This window comes from Miniopterus natalensis, chromosome 21 (genome assembly GCF_054644295.1).
Source record: "Miniopterus natalensis isolate mMinNat1 chromosome 21, mMinNat1.hap1, whole genome shotgun sequence".
NCBI lineage: Eukaryota > Metazoa > Chordata > Mammalia > Chiroptera > Miniopteridae > Miniopterus > Miniopterus natalensis.
The window spans coordinates 16621205-16645035 of NC_142101.1; the positions used below are offsets into that span (position 1 = coordinate 16621205).

A 23831-nucleotide genomic window follows, 5' to 3' on the forward strand; every position below is an offset into this window, starting at 1 on the left:
TACATTTTCCATCAGTAATGTTTAATGCTTTACAATTACCCTATGTGCAGAAACGTGAAAATCATTCCAATTAAATGAAAGCAAAATACAAAAAATTATTTTATTCTTACAATTTAAAATATATTCAAAATAACATTTTTACAGCCCAAACCATTGACCAAGAATTCAGAACCAGTCTCAGAAACTAACAAAGTGGCCACATTCTAACTTAACTATCTTGATGATCAACATGGGAAAAGTACTGGGGCTCCTCAAACAAGGGGGACTAGCAGCTGGTCTAGTTTTCCCTTCGGGGCACCCAGAGCTTTGTCCTAGATGATTATTTTTATTTTACCAGTTCAAACACAGACAACTGCTCCAACTGTAAAGAAAGTTTAATTGGACTTGGATCATTTACTAGTGGGGACGCTTGCTAAGATAAGATTTAAAGCCTCCGACGAGAATCAGAAGATGGCCTACCATTAAAGTGGTCCTACGGGACTCCCCGCTACCGGGTTCAGCATCAATAGTGTTTTGAATTACATGGTGTTTCCTCACAAACATAGCACCGCATTAAACATCAGGTAAACACTCTGCCATCACCATTAGGGTTGAGAGACTAAGTCCCAAAGAGAATTACGTGATTCACTTAAGATAACCTCGCAAGACAGGTCTCAGGCAGAATTAAGATCAGGAATGTAGTCTGGCGGTTGCTGCGCGCTCGGGCTGTCACCCGTATGGGCGACGTCCTGTTAGGATGTGGAGCTTACTACGCGCATTCCCAAGCTCTACACGCTGAAAGGGACTCCTGCTTTACAAATGACCAGTTGAACATTCTTGTAAAATTCTAAAAAAAATCTTCAAAAAGATCGAGCTCTAGTTTTTGCTCTCCTTGCTCCAGATAATTGTTAAAAAGATACTGAACGAAGTCCAATTCCAATGTGTAAAGCTCGGGAGTGAACGCTAGTGCAATCCAGGGGTAACCTTCCCCCGACCGAGCGAACCACCCACCCGCCTCGGGAGCTCTCACAAGCTGTACTCCTGCCCCGAGGAGTCGCTCTTCTTGTGCCTCGGGGAGGGCGTGGTCTTCGTGGGCGAGGGGGAGGCAGTGCCGGGTGAGTCGGTGCCCCCGTCCGAAGTGCTGGGTGAGGACACCAGGTGGGGCACCTTCCTCCTCCCCAGGAACCCGCCTCCCTCGAACCCTCCTTTCCGCCTCGGCTCCGCTTTGCTGTCGCTTTCGTCCTCCGACGGCCTTTTCTTGGACTCGGGGACAGCGTCGGCTGTCCTATGCGCCTCCGGCCCACTGTCCCACTCCCTCGCGCCCCTGGCTTCTGCCCCAGGAGACTTGCTCTCGGCCGCGGGGCACTGCCCTGCCGCCCGCCTCACCTCAGCCTGTATGGGGCCGTCCGCATCCGTGGGCACCGCTCTCTCCACGGCCCTGTGCGGGTGGACGGCCTGGAAGTCCCGGTAGCTGTGAAAGCTCTCGGTCCTCCGCGCCCTGGCCAACAAAGGGCTCTCTCTGTAGGGCCTCAGGGAGCCATACGTCGCTGCTTCGTGGATGGTCTCGTGGTGCTGGAGCTGGAGGCTGGAATGGTTTTAAAACTGCAGTTCAGATCTTTTGAGACTCTCAGGGGCACATCTCGTTAATTAGACTAGAGTATACACACACTATAGAAGTATATAAAGAATACTATAGCCTTCTGTATATAAAAATATATTTAAATACTTTAATGTAAATATAATAGAGATTCAGTGAAGCAGGATTTCCTTTTCAGCTACAGTTGGCAGACAGTATTCTATTAATTTCAGGTGTACAACACAGTGATTGGACATTTATGTAACCTACGAAGTGATACCCCATAAGTCTAGTACCCATTTGACACTATAAGGTTATTATAATATTGACTATATTCCTTAGGCTGTACTTTACATCCACGTAATGATTTTTATAACTCAAAATAAATTTTTGAATAGCTGAAAAAAGCTGGGGATAAAAGACTTTAAAAACCAAGGCAGAACCAACAATTCAGTATTTGGCCATAAGTTTAGATTTTGGGTTTTTTAATATGTTAACTAAAAACATACCATGTCACTGTTAGTACATGATTCATACTAATACAGTGCCGTAGGTCAATCACATCTCAGTAGAATAAAAAATAAATTGCAGAATGCTAATGAGTAGATAAGACGGTCACTTGAACACTATGTCCCTCGGCCACAGGAACAAAGTGCCACACACTGTCCAGGGTCACATAGGACTCTTCTAATTCCCTTTGACGTACACAGTGGAGAAATTTAGTAAACCTTTATTTAAAAAGGGTTAAATAGCAACATAAAGTCTGAATTTAAAATGTAGTTAGAAAACATGGCTTTTAAGAACCGTTACTCTCTCTCTGCCAGTTTCCCCAGTCAGCCCTCCGCCTACCTCGAGCTGGACTCCCGGAGCCGGCTGTGCTGGACCACGGAGGTGGCCGGGCTGATGCTGGGGGTGGCGCAGCGGGACGCGCTCAGGTCACACTGGTCCAGCAGCTTCAGCAGCTCCTCCTCGGTCGGGCCACCTGCGTCTTAGGGAAGCACACGCTTTACAATCACTAGGCCACGGGCTAGCCTGCCCCACGTGTCTTTTCCCAGGAGACCTACCCCTGTCCTCGCTTTTGCTGACCATGTCCATGGCGGTGGTCAGGTCCCACATCTGGATGCTGCCGTTGGTGTGGCCCGTGAACAGGTACCGCCTCGGCCTGGAGCCCATGCGGCTGGAGCCCTCGCACTCCCTCACGGTGAAGGAGGAGATGGTAGTGCAGTCCACAGCCTGGATCTCGCAGATCCTGCAAGACACCGTGCAGGTGCAAACCGCGGGGAACAACACTGTCAGTGTTGAAGTGGATCTGCAAAGTTACGGTTGAATCCTCCGCATACGTAAGACGGATGTAAAGGGGGCAAGGCAAGTCAGCAGGAGTCAGGGTCAAACTTTGTTTCTTTGAGTCCAGTGAAAAGGTTCTCATAAAATAATTAAGTAATTGAAATCTGGCAAATAATTTAGGCCAATCTTGAAAGAGCCTTGGTAGGAAATGAGCAATTCTTCCAAAGGAAGTTACAGACATCAAACTAGAAAAGATCTTGAGAAGCCATTTAAAGTTTGTAAATTTTAAAAATCTGGAAGGAGAACCAATGTGCAGCTGCGTGGACAGACCTGAGTCGAATCCTCCATCAGGCCTGAACTCTGTTTCCAGCACCTCAGCGTCTGTAAACAGCTTCAGGAGGGGCTGATACTCTACTCAGTAATACAGAGTAATTTCTGGTTGTTTTTATAAATACAGCTTTTCCTCTGGGATCAAGTTGAAACGATAGTGTGTCATCAGGCAGGAAGTGTGGTCGGTGCAGCAGGCTGCCGCCCCGTGAGCTGAGAGGGAGGGAGAGGTTAGGACTGCGCAGGACGTGAACCACCACCTCGTTGCAGGCTGTTGGGAGCAGTTTTAATAAACATTTGGCAGCCTCTTCATATCTGCACCGAGCACTAGTCACAGTGATCTGCAGCCTCCTCCAGGTGGTAACTCGGTCTCTACCTTACAGGCTCCTAATACACTTTCTTTTTGTCAGCTTTTTTTTTTTAAAAAAAGTTTAGTGCATAAAATGTTCTGGAATCAGTTCACTTAATAGCTACTAGTGACTATATGCAATGGACTTTGATATAAAGTTTATTAAAATAGTAAGAAATTAGAAATCACATGCTGACAGAGAACCGAGAAACTATGAAAAACATCAGCGTTGGTGACATTAGCGTGGGCATCCACAGCCCTCTTAGTGACTGCTGGAACATCACTTTGCGACATGCAAAAAATGTATGTTTTTATAGAAAAGGAATGTTGTAGCTCAATGTGTTTGAGGCTGTAAATAATATATTTTAAAACAGTAAAATTTCAGTCAAATGGTAAAGGAAGAGGAAACTTTTCTACTTGGCCTCCGTTCTAGTCAGGGCTCCACAAGGTGGGTCACATGCTCCAACTCAGGTCCTCCTATGACATCCTACCAAGGTAGCTGAACCCTCTTTTATAAAGAAACCGGGGCTCAGAGAAACAAAGTACCTGAGCTGAGTGTCCACAGCTAGTGAGAGGAAGAGCCGGGATTAGAGTTTAGTTTGGCTGGGTCAATCGTCTGTCCGACTGTCCACAGCAAGAGAACATCTTAAATATATCCTAGGGAGTGAGCGCTAAACACACTGTCCCGATTCTAAGTTTAAACGATCACAAGGTGACGAATGGACTTCTCTCAACAATGTTTCTGGCGCACCCTTGTGAAAATGTCAAGAGCTCAACACTGTGTGTGCGCGTCCAGGCGTCGGCGCGGCCTTACCGCTTCCCGGTGGAGGAGAGCCTGACGAAGAGCTTGTTGGTGATGGGAACCACCTTCTGGATGAAGACCTGCTGGTCGTCTCGCTCTCCAAAAGGCCCTGGGTCAGAAGACAGAAAATGGCAAAGGAGCTGATTAAAATGTAACTGGTTTCCTTTAACAAAAAGAACACTGATGTTAATACTGGGGGAGAAAAGGGTCCTCCACGCCGATCCGGGCGGCACAGCGCGCCCAGGCCACCAGACTGACGGCAGTGCGATACGAGGACTTCACCTTGCACTAGAGACACTCTTAAAGAAACACATTATTTCAAAATTATATTTTTAGCACTAAGGCTGTTAATCAGCTTAGGACTGGGCACTATCAGTCCCAGAAGGAAACCTGTTAAAACGAAGCCCCACATCTACCACCTTTGAGAATGTGCTCCTTTCCGTATTGATTTTAGGGTTTTTTTTGAAAAGCCAACATGCAAAATCTTAAAGTGCAACCTCATTAAATAGAATTTAATTGATCAGAAGCCTATTGCACCCTGCAAAGTTTTCAATCTAAAAAGAAAGCATCAATTATTTCTACTTTATTGTGAAGGATTGGCTCATCCGTTTTAGAAACATTCTGAGCAACAATACAAAGAAAAAGTGTTTTAATGAAAAACTTATATAAGGTTTTAATAATTCCCTTTTCCCACCATACTCAACAGCTAAAATAATACAAAAGTATTCTTCACAAAGGTATGTGATGCTAATAACACGAAAACTGATGTTATAATTTTGTGAATTTACAGAACTTAAAAAACGTACTAAATTTCTGAATACCATAATTAAAATGAAAGATTCTTATGTAAAACTCATGCTTAGGTCTCTACTACTGTTAACGCTTCTGCGCTGCCCACGTGGTACCTGCGAGTGCCCCAGGTGAACCCCTCACCTATGTCGTTCCCGGAGGAGCTGCCGTGACTCTCCGTCTCCTCCAGGGACAGGATCTTGAAGGAGGCGAGGGGAGTGGAGCCGGGCTGCGTGGAGATCATGCCCCTGAACCGTGTCACCGTCCACGTCCGGACGTGGTTGTTATCTGCACAGACTAGGCGAGAAAGAGACAGAAACGAGCTGTTACCTTCAGATATAAGAGCACCAACAAAATCAGTTCTATAAACACATCTGAACTTTACTGCGATGTACATTACATAGATCATAGCACATTTTTTGTGTGGCAAATGACATTTTTACCTTAAAATTATACTTAATTTATACCTAGCCATCAAAAAAGAGACCTGGATATGGTTTACCTTACTGCAATGTAAGGTATGTAAGTAAACCTATGGGTCCTTGTAAAAGGAGCCTGCAGGGGAGAAAGGGTTTAGAAAAAGCATTTGTAAGAGTGAAGACAGTGAACAAGCTGCCCGGTTTACGTTTTTAAACCATAGGAACTTTGTGCTTAAGTTACTCAAATATTAAATAACCTAGACCAGGAGTCACAGAAAATTTATTGTCACAAATGACATTTGTCAAAAAGCTGTTAGGAACCAGCTACTTTTTGCCCAAAGTTACATTAAGAAAAATTAAGATTCCATGTAAAGCTGATAACTTTCATATCAAATAGGAGTCTGTCTTTTAAAAACATACTCCAATTAGCTTATTTTTTCATGTAATATTAAGTGGGCATATGTTGAGATAATCTTAACAAGTAACCTATCTCTTTTGTTTTGGTCTAAACATCATTAAAAAATATAAACCAAAAAATATGAATGCAATAACTGCACTTTTGAGTCACACCTTCTTAAAAAACTGTACTAATTATACATTACGATTTCAGAAACTTGTTATTAGCAATGAGCTATGAACTCATCAGTAAATACCAGGAAAATATCCAAAGTTTACTGCATGTACACAGCACTTCCTACTAGGTAAAATGCCATAGTTGCACATTTTTAAACAAAACTTCAGAAAGAAATTTAATTTTGGCTAATTGCAATAAGAATAAAAAACATACAAATGTTACTTGAGTGACAAAATTCTCAGATTAAAAGAAGACATTTAGTTCCATGCTGTTTACTAAGCTTCATGGGAAATATCATGATTTCATTATTAACCTTACTAGGATTCAGAAAAATTTTAATATATTTAAATTAAGGCAGATTTTGTTATTTGGTTCAATTACGGCAATTTTACTATTAATCATTAAGTTTTTCATTAAAACATGAAAATTAACACTGGAGAAAAGACTCTCGTTAAACTTATACTGACGTCCACCAGGGGGCAGAATAACGTAACTGCGCACTGTGCACAGAGTATTCCAGATTTTTGGCTAAGCTAGACATTTTTCTTGATAAATTTACTTAAAATTTCAAACCTGCATGAAATAGCTGATATTAAAATGCAAGTTTTACTATGCAGTTCTTTGGCACATGCTACAACAGCGTCACCACTGAACTAACAGCAATTATTACTGAGATTTCTAAGTATCGTCACGTAAAAATCACAACCCTGCAAAACAGTGTTTCTCACAGGATCCAATGACCTGACTTTACACGTTTATGAAAGACTAGAGGAGAGACGGTTCCAGAAAGGCCCAATTATACCCCAAACAACTAGATGCCCGGTAAAAGCCTGTTCATCCACTGACAAGTGTTTCAGCTCCACCTGGTATTTACTGGGGCTGAAGAACTGGGAAGGGAGCATCGCCTCGTATATGAAAATGTTTGTCAGAACACGAAGTTAGGCAGGATCTGACCTACAGAAGCCTGAGGGGTAGAGGCAGGCCCCAGGGTCCTCCCGGCTCAGGCCTATACAGCCCGTCAGTGACAAGCGTCTCGTCAGCGACGTTTACTTGGTCGTGTTACTGTGTGTGTCCCACTCATTAACCCTGAAAATTGTTTGACTATGAGGAACAACAAACTCACAAAAGTGTTATTTTCTTCAAATAACCTCTGTATAAATTCTGTTCGTTTTTACAATTTTAGCTTTAAACCTTAAGACAGCGCAACCAAATGTATATCAAAGTCATACTTGGAAGGTTTCTGTAAGAAAAAACCTTTCAACAGAATTATGATAGAGAACAAAATATCAGAATAGAGAGTAAATAAAAGAAACGATACCCCCGACACTTATGTCTACTACAGCCAGGCAAAGTCAAAGAAATCCTTTGAGGACAAGCCTAACACTTCGCCAGTCGTTCAGCTTTTGCACCAGCTTTCAGTGTGTTTTCCCCCCATGAACTCCGACTTGGAGAGTCTCCCAGCCCGTAGGCGTCTGGGAAACGACGCAGGCAGGCTTTATGTGACATGTCCTACGTGGCAGCCCCACCACCCCCTACCTGACACGAGGTGCTTCTCCGAGAGCATGATCTTCGTCACGGGGCTGCGGTGCACCGTGAAGGTCTGGAAGAGCTGCGGGCCCGACCCCACCGTCTCGGGGTGCTGCACGATCACCCGCACGGCTCCCGAGCTGGTGCCGTAGGCGATCTCGATCCAGTTCCCGCTGACACCTGAGTCACAGGTGAGAAGGTGCGTAAGACAGCGAAAGAGAAGAGGCCTTCACAGAGCTTCCCTGTGAGGAGGGGCCGAGCTGGCCCAGGGCTCCACCAGTCCCGGCCCCGCCTGGGAGCCAGGGATTCTCGGACCATCTCGACCATCTCGGTCTTTCCCGACCTCACTCCCCTGCCTTGTGTCGGGTTCTCGCAGCGCAGCTCTGACGATCTACTTCTACCCACCTCTACTCGACAGACCGAATCGTAATCATCTTTTCATCTGTTGCCCTGCAGAGTGCCTGAGACACAGCAGGTGCACAGTAAGTGTTCAAAGAATCAGCACGGCCGATACAAGTGCTAAGAAGCCCACGGACACCACACAGTGTTCCCCGAGCCAAATTCCACATTCCTTCCAGCCCGGCGTGGCCATCTGGTTTGCTTTTACTTTTGCTACAGTACAGAACCTTCTCTGAGTAACCAAGTCGTGAATATACAATTTAACAGTTTCGATCCCTTCCCCATGGAACAAGTGCCCATGTCGCGTACACTGCACTTCCCACGCTCTCTGCTAACTGTCCAGCTCACCCTGTCACGTTTGTCGGTGGCTTTGTGCCCAGACTCCACTGCACAGTTAAAGATGGGACAGGGATCAGTGACCTGTATCTTAACAAGTTTCACAGACCAAGAGCCTCTTAGCTCCACCGGCTCTTCTCTCCGATCCACCTCGAAATACCCAAATGGAAGAAAGACGTGCCCGGGAAACGGGTCTTGTGACCTGTGAGGGCTGCGTGTGTCGTGTGCCCACCCCCCCCGCCTCTGCAGAGGTGCTGTCCTTTCCTCTACTGGTCACGTTCCACTTCAGTATAAAAACAAAAAGAAACTCGAGAGAAACGGGTGAAATCCTTAGCTCTGCCATTCCCAAGAAGAAAGGGCCCCATTGCTTGTAGCATCAAGAGCCCACGTTCTCGAGGACGCGTCGGGCACGGAGGCCAGCCCTGCCAGCGCTCACTTGTTTTGGGAGTGAGGTAAACGCTCAGCGCAGTGATGGCGTCATTCGAAGGGTCGTGATAGAGCTCAGTCACGAGAAGGTCATTGTCCTTCATTCGCAAAGGGAACTTCTGCATATCTGAAAATAAAAACGTTTAAGTGATGGTAGAACAAACCGCATTTACGTAAAACTAGGAAGTACCGTCTCCTCGCTGTCGTCTGAGGAACCCCACCGGCGGGGCCACGCGGGGCCCGCACACTCACCTATGTAGTAGATGGACCCGTTGTTGCACCCGAGCAGCAGGAAGGAGCCCGCAGTGTCGTAACTGGTTATAGGGACGACGTCTTGAACCTGATGCAGTGACGTTATTGTTAGATGTTAGATCTTCACTGCAATTTATATTTTCTGCTCAATCTCCTCAAAATTCTTTTAATAAAAAGAAAACTAATACCCACTGTAAGCAGGGCTTAGAAACAGGCGTTTTGTGCGTACACACCCTGCACACAGGGAATGCTGGGGAACCACCCATGTGATTCCCTGTGAAGCTTTTAAAAAATGTGTGTTTCCAACAGCAGCACTTTCCTTCCAGGATCTAGGGGAATTCTTTTCTGCACATGACTGAGGCCACAGCGCACTAGGACTGCTCAGCCGGGTCAGACCAGGGTACACAGCAGATCCCCAGCCTGCAGGGTCCTCTAGTGCTGGGCAGAGTTAGAACCAGAGCACAGACCAACTGATTTCCAGACAGTTCATTCCCTCAGTAATTTGAAAAGGTCGTTTCTCTACTTTCACTGTCCCCACTGCAGACTTTCTGTTTCTCTCATGCGCTTTGTTTTTCAAGCTCACTACAATAAAATCAGTTTCCAAGCAAAGTCATCTAGTTACACGTTAACAGCTGCTTCAAAGGGCATGATTTCTACTAGAAAACAAACGCACAGTGTGTGTGGGAGTGGAGGCAGTAAGTGAGGTCACAGTGCACCCTCGCTGGGCACAGCCAGACAGAGCTGCAGGCGAAACCTCACAGGTGACCCTTAACTGAAACGCTTTTCGTGAACCAGGCAGCATGAGGAGAACCAGCAGGAGTCTGGAAAAGGAACGTAGGGGCTTGTGAACTTGGGGGCAGGAAGGAGAAATAAAGACGATTACAGGCTGTAACTGGCTGTAAAATCGGTGGGTGACACGATCAGAGGAGGGGGAGGAATCTCTTCTCGGCCCAGTTGGGGGGAGGGCAAAGGTCGAGGAAAAGTTGAGAGCAGTGAAGCCTGCGGACTGGGAAAGGCAGTTAGGAGAGGAAGGGGCGGGCACGTCGACAGCAGGGAGCACGCAGCAGAGAACCAGGCCCATTCCTACGGAAACGTGAAAGAGCTAAATCTTGGAGCTCTAAGCCTGCCAAGGAAATGAAGAAATAAGTCACAATTTAAAAACATTTCCTAGAGTAACTTAAAATTCTTAAAAAGTCAAACTGGCATCTAGAAGCAAACTTAACAGCATATCCAACAGTCTGTCACTCAAACAGAAGCATGAATCCCAGGACGACAGACAGCGGCAGTCAGCAGGAGCCTCAGGAACGTTTTCCCTCCCTCGCCTGCTCCGGGGACTCACCTGCCAGTGCTGAGTGACAGCATTCCACACGCCCACCTTCCCCGTGTGGCTGGTGGCCACCAGCTGGTTGCCGATGAAGAAGAGAGCATCCACAGGGACGCCGAGGCTGAACACGCCTTAAACGGCAACAAAAGAGGTTCATCAGCGGTCAGCTTTACAATGAACCAAAACCAAACCTAAGAACATCTCATGGTGACAATTTTAACCTAGTCTCGTTCCTACAAAGTATGTGCTAGGCACTATGGGGGCCAGAAACAGGAAACTCTTAGGCAGCTTACACAGCCCCTAAAGCAGATGGAAGTCTGCCCAAGTTCTCCCCCAGGGACAGAACATCCTGTGATCTGAAGCTGTGCTCCCTGCACCTAGGTGATCATCAAATAGCAGGTAGATTTAAAGTGAACAAGTAAAATAACCAGGGCTGTAGGATCCACACCAGGCCCACTAGGTCAGAGCTGCTGCATTATTATAAAGTCCACGGAGATTTAGCTGCAGCTCGGGGACCAGAATCTGGGAACCACTGAGCTGAGGACACAGACCTGGGTGCCCTCAACCATCTGTCTCAAACATTTTAATTTTACAAATATGTGTTTATATACATGAATATACCATTTCACCCAGCCCATTGGGAAAACAAAACAGAACAGTAAAATGAGATTCACACACAAGAAAGCTCAGCCCTTGGACCAGAACTGGTTGAGAAAGAAACCTGCCACTTCAGAGCAGAAAGGCGTCGTTTCCCCTGCAATTTCAGGAACTCTTAGGTAACAGGACTTTAATTTTGATGCCACACAACTTTTCAGAACAGGCAAAACTAACTGTATTCAGTGCTGTGGACTCTGTAAAAGGTAGACCCAAGACCAATCGACACCAGCCACGGTCGATTCCTCCGGAGGAGGTGAGGCTCTGGGCACCGAGGGGAGGCGTCCTGAAGGATCGAGAAGTTCAGTGTCGCCGCCGCTTAGGCGCCGGAGCCCCGACCACGTGCACCGGGCGGACGGCAGCAGTGATGACGAGGTCCTGTCCCAGGGGACCCTCCGGGGAAGCAGTGCCACAGCCGCTGCCCAGCAGCACTGTCTCAGGTATGCAGGTTACAAGGAAGGGGGTCAGCTGCGACGGGACCAGCAGGGACACACCAGCCTAACAGCTTTCTCCAGGTGCCGCTGTCAAGTCCTGAAGAGCATCTGTGATAACAGACGGCTTTTCTTACGGGGTCTGAACAAATCACTGGTAGTATCTCAACACAGCCCCTACCCCATCAGCCTCTGAGAGCAAAGCAGGCACCGAATCGCCTTCACTTACGGGCGTGTTACAAGGGCCATTTGAGAAAGAAGGAAAAAAATCACACCCACGTCCCCCACCGCACGGCCTCCACGTCTGTTCCTCACCCTAGGAGTGTACAGAGCGGGAGGTCTCAGGTCTTCTGGGACCATCTAAGGTGGGAGGTTAGGGTGTAAGTAACGGCACGTTCCCCGAGATTAGCGGTTTACTCTAAGTATCTCCACTACTCTCCTACTGGCTACCTCCGGTTACGTGTTACCACCTCTGCAACCTCACTTCCAATAGATCACTGTTCTGACGTCCAAGTTTTCCCTCCGCCTACAAAGAAACAAGAAACTATACTGGGCTGTGCTTTACAATATTAGTTTTAAGCAAAACAATAAAATTTTACCTTAAAAGGTTCAAAAAACAATCTAATATAAATTTTTAAAATATATTGTCCTTGTGTGTAGTGATGGATCACTGGCTTCACAGCGGGAGGTCAGAGCAGCCCCTGCTCCACCGGCAGCTGCACGAAGTCTAAAGACGCCGACCACAGGACATGTCTGCTTTTTGACTCACAGAAGGAGGGAGACTCTAAAGAACCTGGGCAAAACTGAAAAAACCTAAAAGTAAAACTTATCTTTCCTTCGCCTTTATAGATGTTGGTAATTTCCCTTTTGTGTCTTATGAACCAGAACGTTTTGAATAGTATGACAACACCAGGTGCCACTTCACTGAGAATAGTCAGAGTTTAAAGAAGAAAATATTTTAAACACGTGAAAAACTCTTTAAAAGTTGGAAATGTCTGCTGGTGGCATCAGCTGGCATGCACAACGGCTGGGAAAGGAACAGACCGAACAGCGGCTCAGCGGATGAAAGGCCGTGAAAGGAGCCCCAGCACTGCCCCTCCTGAGTGATACAGGGCACCTTGAATTAGAGATTTGGCAGAGACAACATCTTGTCTGCAGAACTGTATATTTTTTCTTACAAACAGCTGAATATACAGCTGTAAGCTGTGGCTGGACCTGGTGTGTGGCTTCTATCATCTGGTATCAGCACCTGCCCGTCACGGAAGACCTTTCATGTGAATGTTTGGCCACAAGCATGCGTGTTGAGAGTGTCAGTGTTGAAACCTTTTAGGAATGTCACGCTTTGTCCTGGAGCACCTGCTGGCATCTCACTGCTGGCGCAGAGCATGCTGGGTAAGAGCAGCACCTGGAGCACCTGCTGGCATCTGACTGCTGGCGCAGAGCATGCTGGGTAGCAGCAGCAGGCACCTGGGCACGCGTCAGAGCAGTGGCACTGAACTGAACTTAGTGGAATTCTTTTCTGCTGGAGCAAAGTGGTGAAAAGACTCCCCCTCCTGCAACATCACCTTCCCTCTTTGCAGAGCACCCCGCACTGAGCAGCCCTGGTGCCCCGGGGCCCTGAGAATAGGACAGGCAGCTCTAGCTGACCAACCATCGGGTCAGGCTGGGTATTTACAGGCGACCCGTTCAGCTTCAGAATAGTATCTACACCAGCAAAATGCAGCACACGCAGAACTTGTACCGATTTCAGTCCCGCTTCCTCCGTCCTGGACGCTCCACAGGATGATGCTGCTCTCCGAGGCCACGGCAACCATCTTGTCTTTGTCTCCATGGGGCCCTCCGACCACCTTTGCGTTTATCGCCACTCGCTCGACAGTCCAGTCCAAGTACGGGCTTGTGAACACCTGCTGCCACCCCGAGGACTCCTTGATTCTGTTGTGAGAACGGACACAGACGGCAGCTCAGCAGCTGCTGGGCAAACACCGTACAGCGCCTGTGCCACAGAGCATGCCAATCGCGGCTCACTCCCCCTTCGTGTTAGATGTAAAGTGTTGTTGGTATATTTATGTTAAATATAAGATGTTGCTGGTATCTGTCATCTGCAAATCCAGAATATTACTTCTGAAATATTTTACATTTACACACATACAAAATCTAAATCCCCTAAAGAGGTTAGAGTTCTATACTTCTGCAAAGAGTAATTTAGCAAAGCCCTCACAAATTTTAAAAAACATTAACAACTTAAAGATGCACGTCAACCCTTTCAGTTTTCTACACACAGAAGTGTTCCTATTGGCATTTAAGGGCACGAATGGTGGATGAAACCAGAGTTTAGGACAATTATTATTATTCTCAGTTACTAATAGTTACTCAGGTGTTACTATAAACTGAGACCACACGCTCTCAATCCACTGTTTTTCTTACCGGAGATGACAGTCTCCACAGGCAAACTGAGAAAAGGGAGTGATGTGGTTTAACAATTCATCCAATACCTCGGCACCATCAAAGGAATAAAATGAGGGGCTAGGAAACCCTTCTCTGAGGGCTGGACTTTAAAGGCTTCGTTCTAAATGAAAAATCTTAGGGGCCTATGAATTCCCCTTATGTAAAGGCTTACCAGGGCTCAGGTTTGCAGTTAACCGGAGACATATTTAACGCATTCCTTAACATTTAATTTCTGATAAACATCCCCATCTTAAGTCCCTCCGACGGGTACTCTGTGGGGTTGCAGAGCAACCTTCTTACATGCGGAGCCTGCACAGCTGGGCAGTCATGGCAATGACTGAACTTTAACCTTGGGGTTCCTGTTCCTAGTTACACTGAAGAGATGAAACAGAATTACAGACTCCCCTCTGCCTCACCTAAGGGAGTAAAGAGACAGGAAGGAAACAACGTTCCTTATGCCCAACCTGACATGTCACCCAAAGGTCAACCTCAGGCCACAAGGAAGGGTCACCTAAGGACCCAAACAAAATCCGTTTAGTTTCATTTTTGTTTTAAGACGTAGACTAAAATAATACACAATTACTCACAAAAAGTGAGCCTTCTTCATGATTTCCTTAACCTCAAAGCGACGCAGGGGAAAATGCACCGTTTGTCCTGGGCGCTGAATGGCCTGTAACTGCCCGACTCGGCCACCAGAGGGAGGCGTGCTAAGATGGACAGATGGAACCGATTCCCCAGCAAACTAAAGGCTGGGAACACTGAGAGGTCCACGGGGTGCTTTCAGGGGCTGTGGGGCTGGACGCAGACACACGGGGGTTCCCACCTCCCCCCGCGCTCACAGGGAGGTGCTGAGGGGGCGCCGTGCTGTCACTAAGTAGGAACAGGAACAGCAGCACTGCATGGACCTCGTCTTCTAGAGACCACACCTCCAGCTGCTTTCCTCTAGAAACTAGGGTGTCAGGACAGATGCCCAGAGGGGATCGGGAGAGCACATCTGAGAACGACTATCACAACCACAGGACCTCATTTGTAAACTTACTTTAGTCTGTAAGCTAAGAAACTGAGTACAAAGGAGACAGACATATTTGCTCTATGATGTCCCACAGAAGGAACAGAATTTAAAATATAAAATCTTTAAAGAGCGAGCCCTGGTATTCTGGCGCCCAGCTCCTCACTGTGGCTGGGGAACCAACACTCGGCAGCCAGGATGGCTACCCGGGAGCGCGCTCACCTCCCACGGGAAGACCTCAAGGAAGCGGCCTAGGGAGCCACGCCCTGGAGGTTTGGGAGCTGATGACAAGCATGCTGACCTCAGACTGCATGGGGAGAGACAGATGCGTTGGGAGATCGCAGGAGTCTAAATTAGATCCGCGCGCGCGCGCGCGTGTGTGTGTGTGTAGAAAGCAAAATAAAAGCTCTGAAATTTAAGTGTGAAAGGATTTCTGTAATAATCAAAACAGACTGACCTACCCACTGGAAGGCAACCGATTCCTAACTCTCACACCACACACAAAAAGTAAATCCCACAAAGATGAAAGCTCTGAAGTGGGATGTGCGCTCCAAGAAGCCAGTTTACACAACTAGTCTCCTGAATGCAACTAACACTGTCGTGAACTCGGCAAGAAACAGAAACGCAAGAGCAGAACCTAACAACGTGCAGAATGCGCGAACCGCTGAGAGCTACGCGGCGTGCACTGTACCCGCCTGCGTGAGGCTTGGACTTACGGACGTGAAAGCTGTGGCAGGGCAGCCTGCGGGAGCGCCCTCGGACAGCTCGGAGTCCTGCTCTGGGAAACCGTGTCGCCCCTGAGCCGAGTCATCAAGGGGCTGCGCTCTGCCCTCATTCTCTCCCGCCCCTCTGCCGGGGCTCCGACATCACCGACGCGGTGACAGCACAGCAAGATCACGGTCAACATCAAAGTGGGAAAAGCCGCCGCTCACCCTGCTGCCTGTCGCTCAGAGAGGCATTTTGCCAACACCGCGTGTCTGGCCGGCTGCAGGAATCTTCAGCGCTGTTGTGTAACCCAGATGGAAAGTTACACGGTCCTGCCGGAAAACTCAGCACCTTGTTTCACAACCCTCCCGGGCCCTTATCAACTAGGATGTGTGCATGGGTTTAACAAACGAAGCCAGTTCTCTCAAGTCAGCTCCAGGAGACGGCACGTTCAAGACAACGCTCCCCCGAATTCTTTATTGTAATTCATCTTGGCTTCATGTGAAAGTCATCCCCAAAAGAAACCATCCACAAAATCATTTCCATGCTGTTCACTTAAAACAAGAAGTATACAGAACCCTCTCAAAATGGAAAGTTTCCACCGAATCTCTATTGCAATGAAAATACAAGGAAGACATGACTGATATAAAAGGTTTGTGTGTTTTTAACCACACATGGCAAACATATCAGAAACTGAAGTTTTTAAAAAATGCATCCAGGATTCTTTAAAATATATCTGTAATCTTTAGAAGACATTCTAAATATTTTTAACCTGTTATGGTTATTTCTTAAACAAACACAATAGTGACAAAATATATATTCTTTAATTTTTTAGCAATTAAAATAAATGGTATCACAGTCTAAGCTCCTATTTCCCAACCATTTTCTGCCTCTATACCATTATGTCATCAACAATTTTCATTGCAATAGTGATTTGGAACTAAGATCCTATCCTTCCTCCAATTAAAAAACAAACAAACAAAAAAACCCACTGGTCTACTTTTCCTCCTCACTCTTAGTTTCTGAGAAGCAAGAATTGGCACAAACTAAATTCCCTCTGTAAGTCTCACCCACTGCAGACCTTTAATGACGCTGCTCTGCCCAGACTGTCTGCTCCCACCTCACTCCCAGCTCACGCCTGTCCTGACTGTGGGGAGCCTCACTTCTCGCCACTGCAGGCACGAAAGACTGACACTACAGGCAGAAAGTCACGCTGCTCGGGTCACAATCCCGCCTGGTCATCTAATACAATAGTCAAAGGATTCAGAAGCTGGATATGTAACAAGCAAGAAGGAATAACGTCACGATATCTCAATTATATCACAGTTCATGTTGTTCGAGAAACATTTAGACACCCGAGGCTACGAGCAGTCGTTACCAAGTTAGCTATGAAAACAAATCAAGCTAAACATAATCCAGAGACACGGAAGCAGGTAGAATGTGCAGGGAAAAAACTTGACGGCTTAATGCTCTTCAATCCAGGAATATAAAGTCACAACCACTGAAACGAGCCCCGAATGACAAGCAGTGTGGCCAGCGGGATGGGCCAGTACCTGTAGCAGACGGCGAAGTGGGCGTAGGCAGCCACGATCCAGTTGTGGTGGCCGGCCACGCTCAGCACCCTGCGCGGGTCCACGGGCAGCCCTGGCGACGGGAAGGGAAGTTTACATCCAGCACGGCCCGGCCCGGCCCCCTCCCTGCCCGGCCCTTCCGCGGGAACGCGGTCAGCACGGCGGTCCCGCACCGCCCCCCGCTCCGCGCCACCGAGGCAGGCGGCCCATGCAGCCCAGCGTGTTTACTGTCTGGATCATGTAAAAAGTCAGTCAGCCCCTGCGCTATGCTTAGAGCAGACAGAACATCACACGCTTTCTCATTAAAAATTATAGAGGGTGGGGCAAAAGCAGGTTGACAGTCCTTCATATAGAATATAATTAACAACACAGAATAAATTCTGTGTTTTGTGTACTCACAACTGTGAACCTACTTTTGTCCTGCCTTGTATGTTAAAAGACACTTTAAGATATAAATGATAAATCTGGGTTAAAAAGTGAGGTGAGGCAAAAATTCCATCTTTACATGTTTTCAGTATCAGCAGGAACTAAGAATATGTATTTTCATCTGCACTTACCAAGCCTGCTGGTCTCCTCTCCCGCTGTGGGCGGGGTGCCACCTCCCCGAGCCTCTGCTTCTGCAGAATTCAGTCCATTCCTAGAGTCGGCAGAGGACCTGGCTGTGTTGCTTATTTTACGACTGGGGATACCTACAAAAGGAAATAAGACAAATATATCTCTAAGTTCACCTAAAATAATTACATTAAATTAAAAAGTCATGTTATAACAAACAAAAATGTGCATTTCATTATAGTCAACATTTATCTTCCAATACAGCAATTTATTACAATTTACCATAAACAAAGTGAAAATAAATAAAACTCTTTTAATAGTTTTGCTATTTATCATGTTATATATAAATAAGGTTAAGACTTATCATATTACACCCCTCTTCTACCCAGCCCTAGGTGGCTGCAAACATTCCTTCATTCCTTCTGTCTGTCCCCTCTTTACACTATACAGTTACCAGGTATCAGGTACCAGGCACTAAATTAAGCTGCTTTAGAGCTGAACTGCCCCCGACTTTCAAGGTCTTTTACTGGGCAGGGGAGCCTTTACTGGAACAAACCCTTGCTCAGCGCCCACCGTGGCACAGGCGCCGGCAGAGCTGCTCTGCGTGCCGCCGTCCTGCACACTGACGCCACGGACACCTGTGCGGGGCTCCTGGGCTCCACGGGGGGCCGACCACCGGCGTGCTCATGCAGGAGTCGGCAAACGAGGGGCCCTGGCCCACGCCGGCCGACGGCTGTTTGTGTAAATGAGGTGATGCCGCACAGTCACATCCACTCATTTCTCAGACCTGCTTAATGCTAAGAGGGTTTTCAGGAAGACTAAGTGCACAGAGCGCAAGTACCTGGCGGGGGCAGGTACCCGTGGAAGAGAACGCTGCCACAGGACGAGCGCTCCAGTTCCTCACACAGCAGGAGCCTTCTTACTGAAACATTGCAAAGCAAACTCGTCAAGGGCACATGCAAACAGAAAGGCAGACTCCACCTTTATCTTCTCTAGTTCAAGAGGACAAGGGAAAGAAGGGAAATGCGTCAGTTAAACCAGCTAATAACTTTTTCTTGCAATGAAAATCCACAAAAAGCAAGCACTGAACCAGGCCATCAAAAATCAGGACCTGGCATAAGACACGCTGTCTGGGCAAACAAGAACCAGCACTCACCTAACGGGGTGATGCCGTAAAACTCCGCCTCGTGCCTGAGGACGCTGACGCTCACTCCCCTGCAAGGAAACAAAGGCATCAGTCCTCCAGCAGCGCCTCGGACCAGCACCTGAGGCAGCTCCAGCAAAGTGGAATTTTAAAAGCTGTGTCTATAAAATATTAATAAATTCTGAGAGTCACTAGGAACTTATGAAATAAAAGAACAGTAAACTACAAATTAGACTGCAGCTTCCTGGTAAGAACCAGGACTATGGCCGAGTTAAGGAAATAGTCTAAGTGACCCTCATTTATCCGCCGCCCCCACCCCAGGTACTGAACCTCTAACAACACTAGACCCTGGGGATACACGGGAAACAGCGCCTGCCCTTCAGCAACTCCAGTCTAACGGGAGAGGCTCCAGGAAAAGGAGGTGTGATGACTGCTGCGGGAGAGGCAGCTCAGGAAACCATGAACGCCCGCGTCAGGTGGCCACGGCGGGGACCTGAAGTCAGGGTGACGCCAAGGCAGAGACGCGGACAGTGTGGAAGAAGAGAAATGAATCGGGTCGGGTTAGAGAGCCCTAAGAAGCAGTACCACGTGCCGAAACCCTCAGCCATGAACCCGGTAACATCTTAGACGCTGTAAGGAGCGCGGCAGCGAGGTCAGATTTGTATTTTCAGAAGACAGGATGGAAAATAAATTGTAGGGGTGCGAGCACGAAGTCGGGGGACTGGTCAGGAAGCTGCTGGATGGAGCAGGCTGGGAAGAGAGGGCACAGGCCTCTACCTACGAGAGTCTAATTCTGCGAAAACGGTCAAGCAACGCAGTATTGTAAAAAACAACTTTCCCTCATACACCAAAGACATACCCATTAAGAATTTAAAAGGGTGTATCTTACCTTAAGTCTAATTCTTTTGTCCGAAGAAAGTTTAAAATGGGTGCGAATGCTGCCGGATCTCTATCAATAAATATCTGCAAATGACGAGTTGTTTTACTTTCCAAGTGTAACTACAACTTTTAACTTCAACGTCTGTGACACTAACTTAGGGAACAAAGACTGAATTACTGTCCTTCCCTGGAATGCGGTTACAGTTGTGTGCATTCGATGCAGTGGTGTCCGTTTTCCTCCCAAAAAGCTGTTATTGGTGACATTTTAATATGTGGGAAAACGGTACTTAATAAGTCAGTTCTCTCATTTCTTGACTGATCTCTTTGGTAAAATCGACACCCGAGGAACATTTTTATCTGAAGTATTCTAGAATTCAAGGAATACTTTGAAACTATTATGCATAAATGACACTTTATGTTGCCTGATCACGTAATTTGTGACTTATATGTGAACCACTGAAATAACAATGTGCTTACGCATGAAATACATAATTGATAGCATTTTACAGGAATATGTTCCAACACTATTTTGAATCAATTGCAAAAGCTCTAACCATAAAACTGAACATCTTTTAAAGCTTTTTATGATGATCACTATGTACATTCAATGAGTGAAGTTCTGCTACCTTCATAAATGTTTGCTTTTCTTTTACTAGAACCAATCAGGAGTCGGAGAGACGACAGGCTTGTGGACCTTATTACTGACGCCTTTCCCAGAGTCTCAAATAGGCTCGCCTGCTTTTGCTGCATTATTTCACCTGCAGCACCTGGGGTCACTGTGTTGCCTCCAGAGAACCTCTCTGCTTTTGAGAGCAGGAGACACTTACTTTACGCGCTTTGTACACAGTACAACTAACTGCTTTTTAAATGTACAAACCAATTTCTTTTGTACTGAAACATAATAGTTCCCTGCTTCCCTCATTCCATCATTGCTGTACAAATTCCTAAGGCTATTTTCCAAAGTAAAAAACTGGAGGACTTTACTACATCTTACACCATTCTAATTCAGTATCAAAATATTTTAGTATTTACATTAATCTATTTAACTGTTAAAGTTTTAATTCCTGATTAAAAGTACTTTTTTTACTGACAATGTAAGCTCATATCCTACAATCTCTCTAATCATGAACATTTATTTAATTGCTACATGTAGTATTTCTGTTTAGAGTTCTCTAACTATAGAAACATTCTATACATGACAAAAAAATAATAAACTTTAAGTATATATACGTCACTTCCGTTTAGTGGTTATAAAAACGTTACCTGCTTATCTTCTAAGATTCAACATATAACAAAGATCACACATCATAGCGTTAATCTAATTTGGATACATACACACAGTTATACTTACAGCACCAGTCTCATCTCGAAGTGTTGAAATTCTTCCACTCAGCAAACTGAAAGTCATCAACAATACACTGGTTAGTTTTTAAAATCTGAGTATGAATGAATGTCCTAATTCTTTACCCAATGTCAGTGACCAATACAAATAGGCCATCTTATCTCCAAAGTAACATAAAAAATTAAAAATAAACTTTATTCAGTGCAAAACAAAAAAAAAAATTCTATTTTAAACATTAAGATTTTTTTATTTGAAAAATAAAATTAATTTAACAGACAAGGAAAATGTTTACTATTTTGATAAATACTAAATATGTTAAAAACAATATTAAAGAATTATATGAAATACCTGGAAAAAAATGAATCTGGAATCCACATAAGAGTCTGCTTTGAGGTACTAAATCTGCAAGTAAAAATTACCTGGTATTACAAATGAAGACATGAATCAAAACTCAGTATTAGTTAACTTGCCCTAACATGCGGGCTGACGGTTTACAGATTGCTGCAAAGCTACAGCCGTTATCAAGGGTATTCATCACATTTCATAGTTTAAAATTTCTTTCAATTCAGAGTTAAGATTATTCTGAGCTCTCAATAAAATCAAATAATTAACTCTCTGGCATATAATGCTCCCCTAGAACACGACTCCCCAGTATGCCCACCTGCTAGAGGATCGACAGCCAGCCCGTCACCCCAAATCTCACTTTACCGCAGCATTCAAAATTACCTTCAGGCCCCGTTTCCTCACTCCAACCAGCCCCGCTAACAGAGGGTACTCAGTAACCCCGAGTTCACGCTCACCACCATTGCAGTTTTATTTGAATTTATCCCAGCTAGATAGCTCTCGTCCTATCCAAGAATCCAAGCACGATTCCTTTTTTCTTAATACCCTTAAGGTTTTATCTTCCTTTTAATGAACTTTCCAAACAGCCTGTATCACCGTTTTGAGCTCCTAGGAATCCGCTGTGCGTTATGCATCTAACACTTTACTTGCAGTCTTAGGCTATTTGCAATCGTTGTGGTCACTCATTTAAAAAAAACAAAAAACCTCAGTAAATAAATATATCACTGTTTTGAGGTTAAGAGACACTCGATCAAGAGTGATGATCACCACCCACAGAGGGGACGGTACCGAAGCAGAGCGACAGCCTGGGACAGAAGATGAGTGAGGGCCTCAAAGCAGCAGGACCGGGAAGGAAATCGGGGCCCATCCGGCCCCCCTGCCTGAGCACCTTCCTGCTAAAGCTCACCCCATGCACACACCTGCTCCCACGCGGCGCCCACAGCGCCAGGGCCTCGGGGACCCCAGCTTCATCCCACAAGCTCACAGCAGCCCGAGGGGTTTCCACTCCCTCCAGCCACCATCCTCCAACCGCCCCCCGTTTTCACTGATTTCGGGAAAATACTCATTTCTTACACTAGGGGCAAGTCTCCTAAAACTGGTTATCTATGTAGCGGCAATAATGCTGCAATTTCTCAACTATTAAGTAATTCTGATGGGGGCGGGGGGCCGGGAACGGATGGAGAATCGCCGTCTCCGGTGCCAAACTCTCCAGCGCGCTTGGAAAACCGTTCAAGTTCAGGGACCCCCGCGCGTTTCATCCCCCGGCTCCAGTCCCTCCCCCCGCCCTTAAAAGCTGAGGCTCTGACCGCCCTGGACCCTGGGGCGCCCCAAGGACGCGCCCCTTGCCCCCCGCGCCTGGATCGCCCTCCCGAGGGCCCGGGGCGCGCTCGGCCCGCTTCTCCCCGGCGACCCCGCGGGGCGGGGCTGCGCGCCCCGGACGCCCCCACTCCCCGGGGTCCCCGCGCCCCCCATGCCCGTCCGCAGGCGCCGCCCGACAGCCGGGGCCGCCCCCAGGCGCGCGGACCCCGGGGAGGGGGCGGGTCCCCGGCGGAGCCCGGGCCACCGGGCGGGGCGCCCAGAAAACGCGCCCCGGGGCCGGGCGCCCCGGGAAGGGGCAGGGAAAGGGGGGCCGAGGCAGAAAGAGGGGGCAGGGGTAGAAGAAGCAGGGGCCAACGGGGCGGGGACAGGAGGCGGGCAGGGGAGGCGCAGACAGGGAGGGGGGGCAGGGCCAGACGGGGGGCAAAAGGGGTGGCGGGGGCAAAAGAGGCGGGGGGCAGGGGGGGCAGAAGGGGGACAGGGGCAGAGGGAGACACTGACAGAGGGGGGCAGGGGCCGAGGGGGCCCCCGGGGGAGCAGCGTCCCGCCGCGTGGGCCGGCTCCCGGGCCCGCCCCCCTCAGCGCCCGCCCCCCAGCCCCCCCAAACCCCCGGCCCGGCCTCCCGGCCCCCACCCCGCCCTGTCCGCGGCCCGCGGAGGAGGCGCGCCCCGCCCAGGCCCCCGCCGACCCACCGGGTGCCCCCCACGTTGAGCTGCACGATCTCGCCGCTGCCGGCCGCGGGGCCCCCGCCGCAGGGCCCGCCCGCCATCTCCGCGGGCTCGGGGCGGCGGCCGCAGGGCCAGCGGGGCGGCGGCGGCGGGGGGAGCGGCGCGGGGCTCCCGTCCGTCCCGTCCGTCCCCTCCGTCCCCTCGCGCCCGCGGCGCGGCCTCCACGTCGCGCGGCCACTCGGCCGCCGGGCGGCGGGGCCTCTGCTGGGCGCCTGGCTGCCGCCGCCGCGGACGCGACCCGCCGCCGGAGGACCGGGCGCCGCTGGGGACAAAATTCCTCCGCGCGAGGCGTCGGCGCCGCGCAGGGTCGGACGGAAAACCCGGCGCGGAGCCTCCCGGCCGCGGGCGG

The 23831-nt window shown here is 48.0% G+C and overlaps 1 protein-coding gene across 1 annotated transcript; it reads right to left on the reverse strand.

The window, feature by feature from the left end:
* Nucleotides 1-86: 86 nt before the first annotated feature.
* On the reverse strand, nucleotides 87-23526 carry KCTD3 (potassium channel tetramerization domain containing 3). The gene is made up of 18 exons (XM_087828938.1): nucleotides 23447-23526; nucleotides 21444-21497; nucleotides 21105-21150; nucleotides 19764-19837; nucleotides 18887-18945; nucleotides 18572-18652; nucleotides 17736-17867; nucleotides 17161-17251; nucleotides 13190-13380; nucleotides 10379-10494; nucleotides 9040-9127; nucleotides 8798-8914; nucleotides 7636-7806; nucleotides 5251-5403; nucleotides 4330-4426; nucleotides 2620-2804; nucleotides 2405-2543; nucleotides 87-1564 (listed from the first exon to the last, which is right to left on the reverse strand). The coding sequence occupies exons 1-18, from the start codon at nucleotides 23521-23523 to the stop codon at nucleotides 1006-1008; spliced, it is 2430 nt and encodes an 809-aa protein (XP_087685064.1). The 5' UTR covers nucleotides 23524-23526; the 3' UTR covers nucleotides 87-1005.
* Between the last annotated feature and the right edge of the window lie 305 nt (nucleotides 23527-23831).